Source organism: Dendrobates tinctorius, unplaced genomic scaffold (genome assembly GCF_039654945.1).
Source record: "Dendrobates tinctorius isolate UK_male_01 unplaced genomic scaffold, ASM3965494v1 ptg000104l, whole genome shotgun sequence".
NCBI lineage: Eukaryota > Metazoa > Chordata > Amphibia > Anura > Dendrobatidae > Dendrobates > Dendrobates tinctorius.
Genome location: NW_027361772.1, coordinates 15,248,569 through 15,265,078, shown reverse-complemented (window position 1 = coordinate 15,265,078; position 16,510 = coordinate 15,248,569). Strand labels below are relative to the sequence as shown.

The 16,510-nt window shown below is 44.4% G+C and overlaps 1 protein-coding gene across 9 annotated transcripts in view; it reads left to right on the top strand.

The window, feature by feature from the left end:
- The window catches only part of LOC141100370 (cell adhesion molecule CEACAM20-like), a 131,398-nt gene that overhangs the window by 82,206 nt on the left and 32,682 nt on the right, over positions 1-16,510 (top strand). For 5 of the 9 annotated variants that reach the window (XM_073588807.1, XM_073588806.1, XM_073588804.1 and 2 more), the window contains exons 2-4: positions 10,742-11,068; positions 12,985-13,221; positions 13,318-13,467. In XM_073588807.1, the coding sequence (XP_073444908.1) occupies positions 13,353-13,467 (115 nt within the window). In that variant the 5' untranslated portion in view covers positions 10,742-11,068; positions 12,985-13,221; positions 13,318-13,352. The remainder of the gene's footprint in view (positions 1-10,741; positions 11,069-12,984; positions 13,222-13,317; positions 13,468-16,510) is intronic. The other 4 variants (XR_012234685.1, XR_012234684.1, XM_073588805.1 and 1 more) reach the window with 2 other exon arrangements.

Here is a 16,510-nt window from a genome sequence, read left to right as displayed (position 1 = left end):
CTGTGGTTCCGCTGTGGTTTTGGCCCCTGCAGATCTGCAGCAGTTCTGCAGACAGTGTACAGTAGCATGTTATCCTATGTGATTTACATTCTGCTGTGCACACGCTGCGGATTCTGCTGTGGACTTGTCCTCTGCGGATCCGCAGCAGTTCTGCAGACAGTGTACAGTACCATGTAAGTCTATGTGATTTACATTCTGCTGTGCACACGCTGCGGATTCTGCTGTGGACTTGGCCTCTGCGGATCCGCAGCAGTTCTGCAGACAGTGTACAGTACTATGCAAGTCTATGGGATTTACATTCTGCTGTGCACACGCTGCGGATTCTGCTGTGGACTTGGCCTCTGCGGATCCGCAGCAGTTCTGCAGACAGTGTACAGTACTATGCAAGTCTATGGGATTTACATTCTGCTGTGCACATGCTGCGGATTTTTAACTGCAGAAAAGCTGCGGTTTTGAATCTGCAGAAAGAAATGACATGTGACTTCTTTTCTGCGGATTCTGCTGCGGTTTACCATCTCCTCCATTGTAGAGGTGATAAACCACAGGGGAAAACCGCAGGTCATTTTACCTGCGGTTCCGCAGATACAAATCTGCAGACCAATCCGCAGCGTGTGCACATAGCCTGAGGGTACGTGCACACGCTGCGGAATGCTCTGCAGATTTGGCCGCGCGTTTTTTGTAAAATCCGCAGGTAAATCTGCAGGTCAAAAGACCTGCGGTTTTACCTGCGGATTGCTCAATGGTTTTTCATCTCCACAATGGAGGAGGTGGCAAACCGCAGCAGAATCCGTGGTTTTGAAACTGCACCAAATCCGCGCGGGAAAATTCCGCAGCATGTGCACAGCAGGTTTTTTTTTTTTTCCATAGGTTATAAAGCTACTGTACACCACAGCAAAACTGCTGCGGATCCACAGCAGAATCCGCAGCATGTGCACACAGCCTAAGGCCTGTTTCACACTTACGTTTTTTCTGGCCATTGAAATCCGCTAAAATGGCAGAAAATGGACCCGCCTGGGTACGGATAAAACGTGTGGCACCAGACCGCTACGGTTCACGGTAGGATGAAATTTAAAGGAGCCGGGTCGTCACCGCGATGGAGGGAGGTGAGAGAGAGATATATCCAGCAGCGAGAAGGAATTGCGGGTTAAATCCGTAGATAAACACAAAATGCGGATCCAGCCAGAGAAAAAAACGTTGCATGGTCCGTTGGGTGATATCAGCGGACGCCAACATTTTGGCAGATCCGCAGACATACGGATGCAACGGACGTCCATCAGTCAAAATCCGCTGATAATGCAAGTCAATGGGGAAAAAAACTGATCCACCAAGAAAAATGGCAGATCCGTTTTTCTAGCAAAACAGCGGATTTTGACTGATGGTGACAAACGGATGTGTGAAACAGGCCTAAGAGCTTCAGCTCTCTGTGTGGTGAGGAGGTGGACGCTGCTCACCTCCATAAGTCCAGGGCCCTGTGTGTCCTGTATCAGCGGCCACTCTGCTGATGCTCAGATATATTGCAGGAGTGGGGTCACCCTGTCAGTGCCAGGTCACCAGCTTCAGCAAAGTTCAGTCTGCTGCAATAAATCTCCCTACACCGAGCGTGACAGACTCCATACAGAATCCAGCACTGGAGTGATCAAGCCTGAACCTGGTGACTCGACACCACATGCTATATACATGGCCCTGTGTATATACACTGTATGTACAGTATGTCCTGGACCAGGTGCAGGATTGATCCATCCAGTGTATAGAACATTGTACTGTAGATCTGTGCCCATAGTATACCACTATAGTATAAAGAATAATCCACACATCAGCAGTTATACAGTATAAACTGTCATATCTGTATATACATACACCAATGTGTATACTGTATAACAAATGCCAGTCATACTATCTTGATGTGTTAGGGAATGTTTCCACGTGGCGTACTTGTTCTGGATTTGCTGCGGATTTTACGCAGCATCCAGATGTTACAGCATAGTGGAGGGGATTTTATGAAATCCCGTCTCCACTATATGTGCAGGGACGCCTCTGGACTTGCGTATCCAGACATGCGGCACGCCGTTATAGACCGCAGCATGTCTATTTATCTTGCGGAGACGCTCCGTCTCCGCAAGATAAATAACCCAGTCTATGGACATGATGCGGTGATTTCGGATGTTTTCAATGAGCACATGCAGTATCACCACGCGTACAACAGGGGGTGGCGCTTTGGGTGGAGCGGGGTTTCCACTGCATCCAAAGCGCAGGGATTACGTCCCGTGGAAACATACCCTTAGGGCCTGTGCACAATTTGCAGATTGTCGCAGATTTTTCTGCACAAATTTGTCACCAAACCTGAAGGGTTTCCCGAAGCCAGCAAAGTGAATGAGAACCCTGAGGTCTCATGCACACATTGCTTATTTTTCCTTGCAGATATAAGTCTGGGGCCGGAATCTCCGTTGTGGGAGGCTGCAGGAATCTGGACCACAAACTCCTGCATCCCCCCCCCCAGAAAAGTGTGGGTCAGCGGGAGATGTGATGTGGCCACAATAATGAAGGCTGGAAAAGCCATCGCTGCCAGGAAACGTATGGTCCATTCATCACAGACCCGCTATGCACAGCGCAGACTGAGGCCGTCACCCCAACGACTGCAGTATTATCCCACAAGACAACGTGTGCACCATATGGCGGCATCATTTAGTAATGGCATGGTGTTATTATTTCAGCTCTGATTTATAGCATTACTTGGTTACTGGGTGGTATTATATAGTTGTTTTATTTCAGCACTTTATAGAAGTATTTATTTATGCACTCTGTAGTGGCTTTATTTAGGCGCTGTCTGATGGTATAAAAATATATTAGTACTATTTATGCATTCTATAATGGTATTATGTATTCACTACATAGTGGTATTATATTTGCTCTGTATAGTGGTATTATTTATACCAAGGGTGTAACTACCACTACCTGCTACCAAAAGTTAGTCCCATGAAATAAGATTTGTTTTAGATGGAAGAAATATCAGCATGGGGCACCGGATAGTTACGCCACTGAGGTCAGGCTACACAACATTGTAGCAAAGCTATAGTTTTAGAAATGAATAGGGAAAATATGAATTTGGGTGGAAAATATTTTGGCATCACTACGTCATCAGAGGTCATTCGCGCAATGTGTCCCTGGGAACCAAAGTTGCTGGCAGCGCCGTTAAGAACCAGGAGGACTCCAGGGGCCGACAGAGGGTAAGTATATCCTGATTTTTTTTTTTTTTTCTATTTTTAATAGAAATATGGTACCCAGGGCATGTGTAAAGTGAGCGTTTCAATGCAATCCTATGGCAGCAGAATCGCTGCGACTCCGCAGAAATAATGGACATGCTGCGGATTTTACCGTGATGCGATTCCACAGCGGAAAAATCTGCAGCATGGACACAGCAATTGCAGATTCCCATAGGATTGCATGGGAATGCTTTTTGTTAGCGTTTTTGAGCGTTTCCGCAGCGGAAACGCTTAAACACAACGTGGGCACACAGCCTAACTATCGCTTTTATTCATTCTCGTCTGGACTATTGTAATTCTCTATAATCAGTCTCCCTCATACTAAACTCTCCCCCCTCCAATCCGTCCTGAATGCAGCAGCCAGGATCATATTCCACTCCAACAGCTACACCGATGCTTCTACCTTGTGCCAGTCATTACACTGGTTATTACACAAACGTGGAGGGCACCATCAAATAGTGATACTCATTAGATGGGATCCAACCACAGTATGTCTTGGGGTACTGTCATGTCACACTTAGCGATGTACCAGCGATCCCGGTCAGGATCGCTGGTGCATCGCTAAGTGGTCGCTAGTGAGCTGCCACACAGGCAGATCTCACCAGCGACATGTCAGGGGTCGCTACTTACCTGTCAGACACGGCGATCCTGACATCTGCCCGCGTCGCTCGTCGCTGCCACAGGAAGCCTATCAGGAAGCTGACGACGAGAAACGGTCCAGGACGTTCTCGCCCGATCAGCGATAATCAGCGGGGGAGCCAGTCGGAGGTAAGCATCAGACATAGCAATATCGCTGCTGCGTCACAAAACCAGTGACGTTATAGCGATATTGCTAGCGATATCACTAAGTGTGACAGGCCCTTTAGAATCATAGCAAACTAGAGGTAAAGAAGACGTACATATCAAGTAGGGATCACCATGAAAAAATTACAATTTTTATTTCAGAGGCAATACAAAACACCAAAAAGCAGAAGAATATAAAACCATTTAAAATATACAGAGGTTTTTAACAAATATCTGTATAGATGAGAACAGCAACACACCCTACGAGTAATCCACTAGATGTACATAAATCCCATGTGCAGCATGCCTACAACGGAGGTATAGATAATACATAACAGCCTTATAATAAGATGTTAGGTCGGTTCCTAATTATAAACTATGCTGAGATACATAATATATAGAAAGACATTAATAATAACTGAGTAGTGTATATGTGGGCCGAGCTGGGGGGGTGGTCCCTCTTCTTACCGCGCAGAGATAAAAACAGAGACAAGATGGAGGCAGATTCTGGGTGCAACAAGTCCAAGTTTATTTCACTCGCCGTCCGCCTGACGGCCTCAGAAGCACACCGCACTTCCTTCACCTCACGGCCCTCCGTTTCCAGGGCTGCTTCTTACACACCGTACATTAAACTGGGGGACGTGTCTGCACACCCCGTCCCCTCTTCACTCGTCGACGCTCCTGACAGTTCCGTCACTGTGGCCGCCTTAGGCCCTTAAACCAACAGCGCTTCCACTGATCAGTCGTCGTGACAAATACGGTGTCTCACACCCAGTGTCTCGTCCCTCCTGCGGTTCTTCCTGTCAGGACCACCCCCCTGATGTTCTCTCCTCAGTCCCCCTGGTCTGGATTCTCCTCACAGCGCAGACTGTCGCAGTCCTCCTGTCACTGGAGCTCCCCCTGGGGACTGGAACCCTCCCTCAGTATTTATAGCTCTCCCGGTCCCCTGTCACTGTAACCCCACCCCCATGACCAACGGTTTCTAAAGCCCTAAGCTGCTGTCAAGTCCTTTGCTCACACTCCACCCTGCCATCTAATGGTCATCCCAAGGTACTGCACGTCCACTACACTTTCCTAGCTGTTTCCCCACTGTAATAACTGACACCTACCTACACTGTGCAAACCTTTCCTTCTTCACTCTGACTAGTCCGTCCGTCCGTCAGGTCACCTTCCCTACATATACATGTATCCTGCAGCAGGGGGTGGTATATGGAAGGAACACAACAGAAACCACACCTAAAAAAATGTATATGGGTTTTATGGCACCAAATATCAGTCAAAAATGATAGAGGCTGGTGCACCAGCCAATATTCTATATATGAGGCTGGAAAAAAAAAAAAAAAATATATATATATATATATATATTGTGCAGAGGACTACAGGATTGCAAAAAATGAAGCACCCTTCCCTTATATACTTTACGACCTCAAGCGCCCGGCTGAAATAAGACATGCTTCACAAAATAGAGACTGCTATTAAGCAAAGATCAGTGTGGAGGGGGAAAGTGCCGCTCCCATAACGCGTATCGTCACTGTTGTGACTTCATCAGGGGGTAGTGACTTCCTAACCCGTTCTAACTTCCTAACAAAAAAAAAATTATTGTTTAAAAATTGAACTGATGTAAAGTAGACATGAGGGAAATGTTATAAACTATTTTGTGTGACATATCTTTGATTAAGGGAAGAATTGAAAGTTTGAAAACTGCAAAAACTTTTGCAATTTCCGTCCCCCCCCCACAAATAATCACAAGTCATGTAGAAGAAATGTTACCACTAACATGAAGTACAATATGTCACGAAAAAACATCTCAAAATCACCGGGATCCATTGAAGAGTTCCAGAGTTATGGCCTCATAAAATGACAGTGGTCAGAGTTGTAAAAATTGGCCCGATTATTAATGTGCAAACCATCCTTGGGGGTAAAAGGGCTAAAAAAAAGTTGCTTTTTACATTACAGCAAAATCTGAGATTTCTGAAATCTTATGCACACGCCTGGGCAGCACGGTGGCTCAGTGGTTCGAATCCCACCAAGGACAACATCTGCAAGGAGTTTGTATGTTCTCCCCGTGTTTGCGTGGGTTTCCTCCGGGTACTCCGGTTTCCTCCCACACTCCAAAGACATACTGATAGGGAATTTAGATTGTGAGCCCCATCGGGGACAGTGATGATAATGTGTGCAAACTGTAAAAGCGCTGCGGAATATGTTAGTGCTATATAAAAATAAAAAAATAAAGATTATTATTTATTATTTGTGTGTGTGGGTTTTTTTTTTTAATTTGCAGTATGGTTACCCATCCTCTGCAGAGTTCAATATAAATTTATCACTCTCACCCACAAAGCTCTCCATGGCTCAGCACCACCCTGCATCTCCTTCCTTGTCTTAGCCTACCACCCTACCCGCGCCCTCTGTTCTGCTAATGACCTGAGGTTAGCATCCTCAATAATCAGAACCTCCCACTCCTGTCTCCAAGACTTCTCACGTGCTGCGCCAATTCTTTGGAATCTACTACCCAGGTCAATACGATTAATCCCCAGTCCCACAGTTTTAAGCGTGTCCTGAAAACGCATTTATTCAGACTGGCCTAACGCCTCAACATATTTATCTAACAATCCATGTGCTTCCCATTCAACATTTTCTCCATAACCTGGTTCCTCGTATCATGTTCTCATAAACGCTTTATGCATTTAATAGCCCTCTGTGTCTGTACTGTTACATACTTAGAGACAAGGGGACATAAATCAATAATAAAAATATATACTGTACCTGGATAGTTCAAATGAAGATGAATGCGCCCCGACACGCGTTTTGGATTAATTCCTTTATCAGGGGATTCTTCCTCTGTGCCTAGTGGTCTTTTTTTTTTTTTTTTTTTTTTTTTTTTTCTTCTGTTACATACTTGGGCTGATAACCAGATCATCCACCATTACAGGAACACCCGATTTGTACACTGTGGCTGGTCTGAACAATGAAATCAATTGCTACCACCCACCTTTAGTGTCTCCCTTTTCCCTTATAGATTGTAAGCTTGCGCTCAGGGCCCTCATTCCTCTTGGTATCTACTTTGATCTGTGTTTATTGGTAAGCTGTAATGTCTATTGTCTGTACAAGTCCCCCTCTAAAATGTAAGGGCCCCGTCACACATAGCGACTCACCAGCGATCCCGACAGCGATATCAACTTGTCAGGATCGTTGGTGAGTCGCCACATGATTGCTGGTGAGCTGCCAAACAGACAGCTTCACCAGCGATCAGCACAGCGACGCCGAGCGTGTGGCGTTGCTGTGTTCGTTAGTTACCAGCGCGCTGATGCAGGGAGCTGGTAACTAAGGTACACATCGGGTTTCTAAGGGACGTGCGTCACTTGGATACCCGATGTGTACGTTAGTTACCAGCTGATCGCTAGTCTCCCGCCTGTCACACGCAGCGATGCGTGCTGGCCAGCGGGAGACCAGCGATGGAAGATATGTCCAGGGCTTTCGAAGAGCGATCAGCGATACCGGCAGGGGGGCGGTCGCTGATCGCTGTCACACACAGCGATCTCGCTGGTGAGATCGTTGTTGTCACAAAACTTGTGACTTAGCAGCGATCTTGCTAGCGAGATCGCTATGTGTGACGGGGCCCTAAAGCGCTACAGAATATGTCGGCGCTGTAGAAATAAAACTATTATTCTACCATAAAAAAAACAGGAAGTGACATACTGCAGATTACAAAAAAAAAAACACAGGCGTGTGCATAAGATTTCGGAAATCTCATATTTTGCTGTAATGTAAAAAGCACTTTTTTTTTTTTTTTTTTTGCCCTTTCACCCCCAAGGGTGGTTTGCACATTAATGACCGGGCCAATTTTTACAACTCTGACCACTGTCATTTTATGAGGCCATAACTCTGGAACCCTTCAATGAATCCTGGTGATTTTGAGATGTTTTTTTCGTGACATATTGTACTTCATGTTAGTGGTAGAATTTCTTCTACATGACGTGATTATTTGTGGGGAAAAAAAATGGAAATTGCAAAAAAATTTTGCAGTTTTCAAACTTTGAATTCTTCCCTTAATCAAAGATATGTCACACAAAATGGTTAATAACATTTCCCTCATGTCTACTTTACATCAGTTCAATTTTTAAACAATATATATTTTTTTTGTTAGGAAGTTAGAATGGTTAAAACCAGGGCTGTGGAGTCGGTAAGCCAAACCTCAGACTCCTCAATTTCTATGACTCCGACTCCCTCATACATGGCTCATGTTTAAGTGATAAATTTACTGTAGTAAAACGGTAGCATCATGCTTTTAATCATTATTATGATACAATAATAAAGCCATTTAGATAGAACATAATGGAATACAACTTTAGAACAAAAAATCTTTTGCATATTAACAATTTATTATACACTATGCAGTAAGCGGGGGGAAAAAACAATTTTCAACAAAAACATGCTGAATAACATTTGTTCTGAGGAATAGTATCACCTCCATCAGATCCTCGTTCATAGATGACCTAAAATCTGACCTAATTATTTTAAGGCCAGAGAACAACCTCTCTACACTAACTTGGGTTGGTGGCAAAGCCGTAACCACATGGGAACATCTCTAACAATTTCCGGGTATAAAGGAATTGCCTCATGCACAGTCAGTTTTGATGAACGATTGAACTCTTCTACTTCTTTGAGAGCAAGGGAAAAATGTTGCTGAAATATGGTCAATCTGTTTTCTATGCGAGAGGAATCTTTTTCTCTGCAGCAACTCTTTGCCTGCTCCATGTCATCCAAATACTTTTCGAAATCAAACTCATCTGATGAGGATGATGATATGGCAGCAGTAGCACTGTCAGGACCCAAGTCCTCTTGCGCCTGGCAGTCCTCCTGTAGGCCACTCATCCTAACTGCTACCTCAGAGCTTCTTTTCCTTTAGTAAGCTGTTGATCATCAAGCAATATACGATGACTTGGGTCCACATAAACAGCTGCCAGAAAAATTATATTTTCCAATAGCTGTGTGTCTCTCCGTTTAATTGAAGCAGAAATGCCATCTGCGATTAAACCTCCTCTTTGGGACAGGCAAAATAGCAAGTTCTTCCACTTCTTTATAAAAATGCCAGGAGTTAAATCCTCCGCTTGTAATTTTTTAGTCACGGTAAATGGGTGATGTAGCAATTCTTTCAATTCGGCCACCTGTGTCCATTGACCTTCATGTAGTGTTACCTGAGGGCTGGCCATATCTACAAGGAAGGGTTTCAGCTCAATCATTACATAGGTGCTGCCCACCGAGTGGCTTGATCGACAATTGCCCCTTTTCTAACACATCTCTTCAAGATGGAATCAATTTTAGGGGTTCTGGCAGCAATAGCCAATTTCCTTACTTTGCTAATCAGATTTCCAGCATGTCCTTCTTGCAGACTATCTTATTGCCAGCTGCAGCGTGTGCACAACACAGTGCATGTGATGAATAGGAAAGAGGTGTGAAGCAACTTCAATAAGATCATCTAATTGTAAAGAATGATTTTGCTGTTTTTCTGTAGTAATATCTGTTTGTTCCTCCATTATGGGAACAGGAATGCGGCCTTCCATTTCCAACATACTGAATGTGAAATGTTCTTCTAGCTGCTGCTCACCTTCATTATTCTCATTCATCAGTTTAATTATACTTCTCATGTTTGAAGCATTATCAGTTCCAATAACGAGGGGTAAAACCACCGTTTGGGCTCATGGCAGGGCTCAGAAGGGAAGGGGCAACATTTGACGTTTTTAATGTAAAATTTGCTGGAGTCACTACCAGATGCCATTTCCCGTTTGGAGAGCCCCTGATGTGCCTAAACAGTAGAACACCCCCCCCCCCCCCTACAGTTGACACCATTTTGGAACCTAGACCCATGGAGGAATATATGTAGATGAATGGTGAGCACACAAGCGCTTCACAAAAGTTTATAACGTTGAACCATGAAAATAAAAAAAATTTCCCCACAAGATGTTATTTTAGCCCTTTAATTTTTTTAAATTTCCACGAGTAACAGGAGAAATTGCACCATACAATTTGTTGTGCAATTTATCCTGAGTATGTCAATGCCTAATGTATGGGGGAAAACTACCCACTTTTGAGGCACAGTACAAAGCGCAGAAGGGAGGAGGCACCATATTGGCGTCTAGATTTTGCTGGAATGGTTTGAAGGTGCCATGTCACATTGGCATGTTTTAGCCCCAAGTTTTTAATTCTTGTAAGGGCTAATAGTGGAAATTTTTACAACAAACTGAGGTCTGTTTCCCCCCCCCCCCCCTGAGTGCGCCAATACCCTACATGTAGTCGGGAAATAGACACAGTGCAAAGCTCAGAAGGCAAGGTGCGCCATACTATACTGCAGATTTTTCTGTTATGGTTTGGGGGTGCCATGACCCGTGGGTGCAGTGATCCTATTAACACTGCAAGTGTCACAGAATTTTTGTGCAGTGAAAATTTTGTTTACATTTTCACCACCAAAATTTTTTTGGCACCACATTTTACATATTCACACAAGAAGTGGTTAAAAATTGTACCAAAAGTTGTCCCACAATTTCTACTGAATGTGGCAATACCCCATATGTGGCTGTACAGTACTGCTTAGCCATATGGGGAGACTCGGGAGGAACGGGTGTTTCGTTATTTATTACCAGCATATATTGTATTTTCTGATTATTCTGTAGTTTGGTGATTTAGCGCTTTGTATTTTGAAGTGCTTCTCCTATCCATCTGCCCCACACTGATTCAATGCCAAGAAATCAAGTACATAGAGGTGTCCGCGGATGTGATATTTGATTTTGGACCCTGTAAACTCAACAAAGTATATAAGATCCATATAGATAATACTGCAATCCTCAGCCCCTGTAATTCCAGCCCCCAGATACCAGACAGGTTTGTGGGCAGAATAAGGATCGATAAAACCACCGGATCCATCACCCTGCACAATGTGACCAAGAACGATGAAGGATATTACAGACTGGTGCGTACTAACGGAAATGGGAAAAACGAAAACTTGCCGAGTGTGAAAGTTCAGGTTCTGGGTAAGTCTCTTCTCTGCTTGCCGTGGAAAAATGATAAATGTGTTATTGAAGGGCGTTTGCCTGCTGAGACATCGAACAATTCTGAAAATGGAGGTCCTAATATCTCCCGTGTTGAATCAAACCTCAGTAAGCATGTGTGCCCCCCCCATCCATAGGAGTTGTAGGTGGTCACATGAGTTGTCAGCTATAGTATGGAAGGGAGAGAACTGTGCAGCCATCTCCCTGAATTATAGGCGGTTATAGGGCTTGTCGGCTATAGTATAGAAGAGCGAGAACCATGCATCTGCAACCACCTCCTCTAGTTATAGCCTGTCATAGAGCGTGTGCTATAGTATGGATGGTATGATTAGGGAACCGAGGAGGATAGCTGGGGAATAGGCTAGGCAACCAGATAACCAGAAAGGTTGGTAACTAAGCGGATTGCAGACCCCCTAAACTGACAACACAACTAGAATTAGCCGTGGGACGTACCTACAATGCCCTAGACACCTCGGCACAGCCAAAGAATTAACGAAGCCTGAAGCAAGAAAGGGGAAAGCTAAATTGCCCCGGAGTAGAACCCCAAAGGAATAGATAGCCCTCAAGCATATATTGCCGGTGAGACAAGATGAGGCACAAAACACCGGTAAAAAATAGAGTAAGTAAATGATGGGGCCCCAACTGTCTAGATAGGACAGGAAAGATACTGTCTGCAATCACGCAAAAAACCCTAAGAAAAATCCAACACGTCTGACATGCAAAAATACTGAGGCCCCACTAGATCAGAATTCTGGTGTGAACTGGAAGCAAAGCAAAAGATACTGATGTAACGGGGGATTAGAAATACTGAAAAGACTGACCTAAGCTGTGGCATATGGAACAGGGTCCAGCACAGGTCCCAGCAGGGAACAAGCCTGAACTAATACCACCAAAGCAGAAATCAGAGAAAGGCAAAAACTGAATCAAATGCAAAAAGATTCCAGCAAACACATAACTTATCTGAACGATGCAGGACCAAGCAGGGGGCAGGCAGACTTCCAAATGCACAGGAAGAAACCAAATCACCTTGAGGGAAGGTTGCTCACTTAAATCTTCCCAGTCTGTAACACCTGACCTCCAATCATCCTCTTCAGGTGATTGCGTTTTGTCAACCCGACCAGCTCTATTACCCACAGCAACCACCAGAGGGAGCCCAAACTCAGAAGCCAGGTCAAAAGTGTTCACAATAGGAGGGTAGAGAACCGCACATGTGAATCCATATCGGAGTTATAGCAAAACAAGAAAAATCTAAATTTCATCAATATGTGGTGTGACAGCCCCTTGCCTTCATAATTTCTTCTAGGTACGCTTGCACAAATTCAGGGATTTTGTGGGATTAGTCAGGTTCATGAGTAACCAATAATACCAAGTAATGGTCATTTCATATGTAGGTTGAAAGTCATTAACTAAAACAGAACCTGCAGGAGACTTTAAACAGGGTGTGGAGCAGACAAACTCTTCTTCAAAGGTGAGGCTGTGGAAGCTACATGAAGAGCCTTGATCTCATCATCCAGTCTATCTCCATTTGCATGAAGAGCCAGAAAGACTTGTGCAAGCCTAAATCCACAGACTATCTGTAGTTGGTTCTACTTGATGTTTGGAACAACCTCCCTGCTGAGTTCCTTCACTATCTGAGAAGTGTTGAAGGAAAAGGGTGGTCACACCAAATATTGATGGAACTTCGATTTCTCTTTAAATTGACAACACATAGACAAACACTTCTATTTTGGAAAGCATTCGTACTCTGTGGCTTGTTTCCACACCAACCTAATTTGTTTTTGCACATTACTCTACAGATTTCTCAAACCACATGAACAGTATGTACGCGTCTTGGATTGTTTTATGGTGTGCTATCTTTAAGCTGTAAATTCAATAACATAACATTCTCCTCCCTGTAGATCCCATCTGGATCCATGAACTATTCCATAATTACACTGATGGCACAATATCCCTCAGTAGGTGCCATGCTGGAAACCCAGGGGTAATCTCCTGGATGATAGATGGAAGCGACCTGCTGGACCGACGCTGGCTGAGCCCTGATAACCGGACACTGACTATTCCGTAGAGTTATACTGGTGTCATCACGGTCTCTAATCTAGTCAGTACAGATAATAAATCTATTACTGTAATAAGAGGTAAGGCCTGAGGATAAACTCCGCACAGTCTAAATAGAAGTCCAAAAGCAAGTGGTATTGAAAAGAGAGGATCTTTCTAATATGTTTCCTCCCTAGACCTTAATGGAGAATCTGGTGATTTGGGACACGTCATGGATTTGAGTATAACCACAGTGATTTGGGGCGACGGCAGAGATGATCCCACTAAGGGGACACTCATTCTTCCTAGAAACATTAGTGCCATATATATCCTTCTGACCCCATCAGGTAAGGGTATGGTGCGTCTGATAGTGCTGGAGTAGAGTATTTTCTGTAAACAGCGCCTATTCTAACTATGTTTTTATGATGACACTTAGTCGCATTGAGAGAAGACTTCAATTGTACAGGTGATTCTCACAAAATTAGAATATCATCAAAAAGTTAATTTATTTCAGTTCTTCCATACAAAAAGTGAAACGCCTATATTATATGGAGTCATTACACACAGAGTGATCTATTTCACGTGTTTATTTCTGTTAATGTTGATGATTATGGCTTACAGCCAATGAAAACCCAAAAGTCATTATCTCAGTAAATTAGAATACTTTATAACAGCAGCTTGAAGAACGATTTTAAAATCCGAAATGTTGGCCTACTGAAATGTATGTCAGTAAATGCACTCAATACTTGGTCAGGGTTCCTCTTGCATCAATTACTGCATCAATGTGGCGTGGCATGGAGGCTATCAGCCTGTGGCACTGCTGAGGGGTTATGGAAGCCCAGGTTGCTTTGTTAGCAGCCTTCAGCTCGTCTGCATTGTTGGGTCTGGTGTCTCTCATCTTCCTCTTGACAATACTCCATAGATTCTCTATGGGGTTAAGGTCAGGTGAGTTTGCTGGCCAATCAAGCACAGTGATACTGTTGTTTGTAAACCAGGTATTGGTACATTTGACAGTGTGGACAGGTGCCAAGTCCTGCTGGAGAATGACATTTCCATCTCCAAAAAGCTTGTTGCAGACGGAAGCATGAAGGGCTCTAAAATTTCCTGGTAGACGGCTGCGCTGACTTTGGTCTTGATAAAACACAGCCGACCTACACCAGCAGATGACATGGCTCCCCAAACCATCACTGATTGTGGAGACTTCACACTAGACCTCCAGCAGCTTGGATTGTGGCCTCTCCACTCTTCCTCCAAACTCTGGGACCTTGATTTCCAAATGAAATGCAAAATTTGCTTTCATCTGAAAACAACACCTTGGACCACTGACAACAGTCAAGATTTTTTTCCTTCTTGGCCCAGGTAAGATGCTTCTGGCATTGTCTATTGGTCATGAGTGTCTTCTTGACACAAGGAATGCGGTACTTGTAGCCCATGTCCTGGATACGTCTGTGTGTGGTGGCTCTTGAAGCAATGACTCCAGCAGCTGTCCACTCCTTGTAAATCTCCCCCAAATTTTTGAATGAACTTTTATAACAATCCTTTCACGGCCGCAGTTATCCCAGTTGTTTGTGCACCTTTTTCTACCACAATTTTTCCTTCCTCAACTTTCCATTAATATGCTTGGATACAGCACTCTGTGAACATCCAGCTTCTTCAGCAATGACCTTTTGTGGCTTACCCTCCTTGTGCAGTGTGTCAATGACTGCCTTCTGGACACCTGTCAAGCCAGCAGTCTTCCCCATGATTGTGGAGCTACTAAATCAGAATAAGGGACCTTTTAAATTCTTAGGAGCCTTTGCCGGTGTTTTGTTAATTATAATTTACTGAGATAATGACTTTTGGGTTTTCATTGGCTGTAAGCCATAATCATCAACATTAACAGAAATAAACACTTGAAATAGATCACTCTGTAATGACTACCGTATATACTCGGGTATAAGCCGAGGAACCTTCTTTTGCCACAAAAAACTGGGTAAGCTTATTGACTTGAGTATAAGCCAGGTATGCATTGTCCCCTCATCCCTATGTGGTATGTATGGCTCCCCAGTCCCAGTCCCTGTCACTGTTTGTATGGCTCCCCCTTCCCTGTCACTGTAAGCATGGCTCTTTATCCCCTTATCCCTATGTATGATCCCTGTTTAAAAAGAAAAAATCCTATTTGCCTGCCTGCGCGCTTTCAGTGGCAGTGCATCTCGTTCCGGCTTCCAGCCGAGCGATCACTTGGCCCCGCTCATTAAGGTAATGAATATGCGCTCCACGCCTATGGGAGTGGAGAGGTGTGCATATTCATTGCCTTAATGAGTGGGGCCATGTGATTGCTCGGCTGGAAGAGCTGCTGGAAGCCGGATCGAAATGCAGTGCAAGTGAGGGAGTGCAGGCAGGTGAGTATGTGTGCTGGAAGCTGGCGGCTGCGGCTGGCACTGTGCGCTATTACCGCAGAGGCACAGTCTTTAGCCACAGCCGCCGGCTCTTGGCTCTGTGACCTGCTGCTCCCCCCTCCCCCACCAGCTCCTGGCTCTGTGAGCTGCCGCTCCCCCTTCCCCACTGGCTCCTGGCTCTGTGACCCACTGCTCTCCCCTGTCGGCTCCTGGCTTTGTGACCAGCTGCTCCCCCTGCCGACTTTCTGGGACCATGACTCGTGTATAAGCTGAGGGGTGAGTTTTCAGCACAAAAAAAGTGCTGAAAAACTTGGCTTATGCATGAGTATATACGGTATATGAGTTTCACTTGTGTGGGTTTTTTTTTGTTTTTTATCTCAAATATAACAAAGAACTTATGACAAACTTAAAGGGGCTGTCCCACGAACAGAGTACATTAATTGATTTTTAGAACAAAATATTGGAATACTATAATGTTGTGTAAGAGCAGTAAAAAGCACATGGCCTAATGTAAGTAATAACAAAGGATAAAAAAAGTTGGAAAATTTTATCTGTAAGATGCAAACAAAAGTGTCCCCAAACACCGCCTGACACCCCACAGTGAATTGTGCCAAAGTATCCTGCACATGCACGGTATGATGACCCTACTGTATGCCCCTTCCCTCAGTCCCCCCTACAAAGAATGGTGATCCCATCACAGTATAATTCCCCAACTGTGATCCTGATACAGCCCTCCATACAGTAGAACGGCCACAAAAAGTGCCCAGTACAGAATGTGGCCTTGCATTGCTTTCCATAGTGTCATGGCGCCACATAGTGCCCTGTACAGTATAATGGGCCCTGCATAAAAAAAAAACCATGCTCACCTGTGCCCGTTTCTTTCTGTTACGGTCTCTTCTTGGGGTCTTCAGATCCTCTGCACATCTCTGTACAGCAGGCGTGTTTGAAATGACGTCACGGGCCAAATATACTTGGGGAGGGAAAAAAAAAGCCTTAAACTAAATGAGCAAAT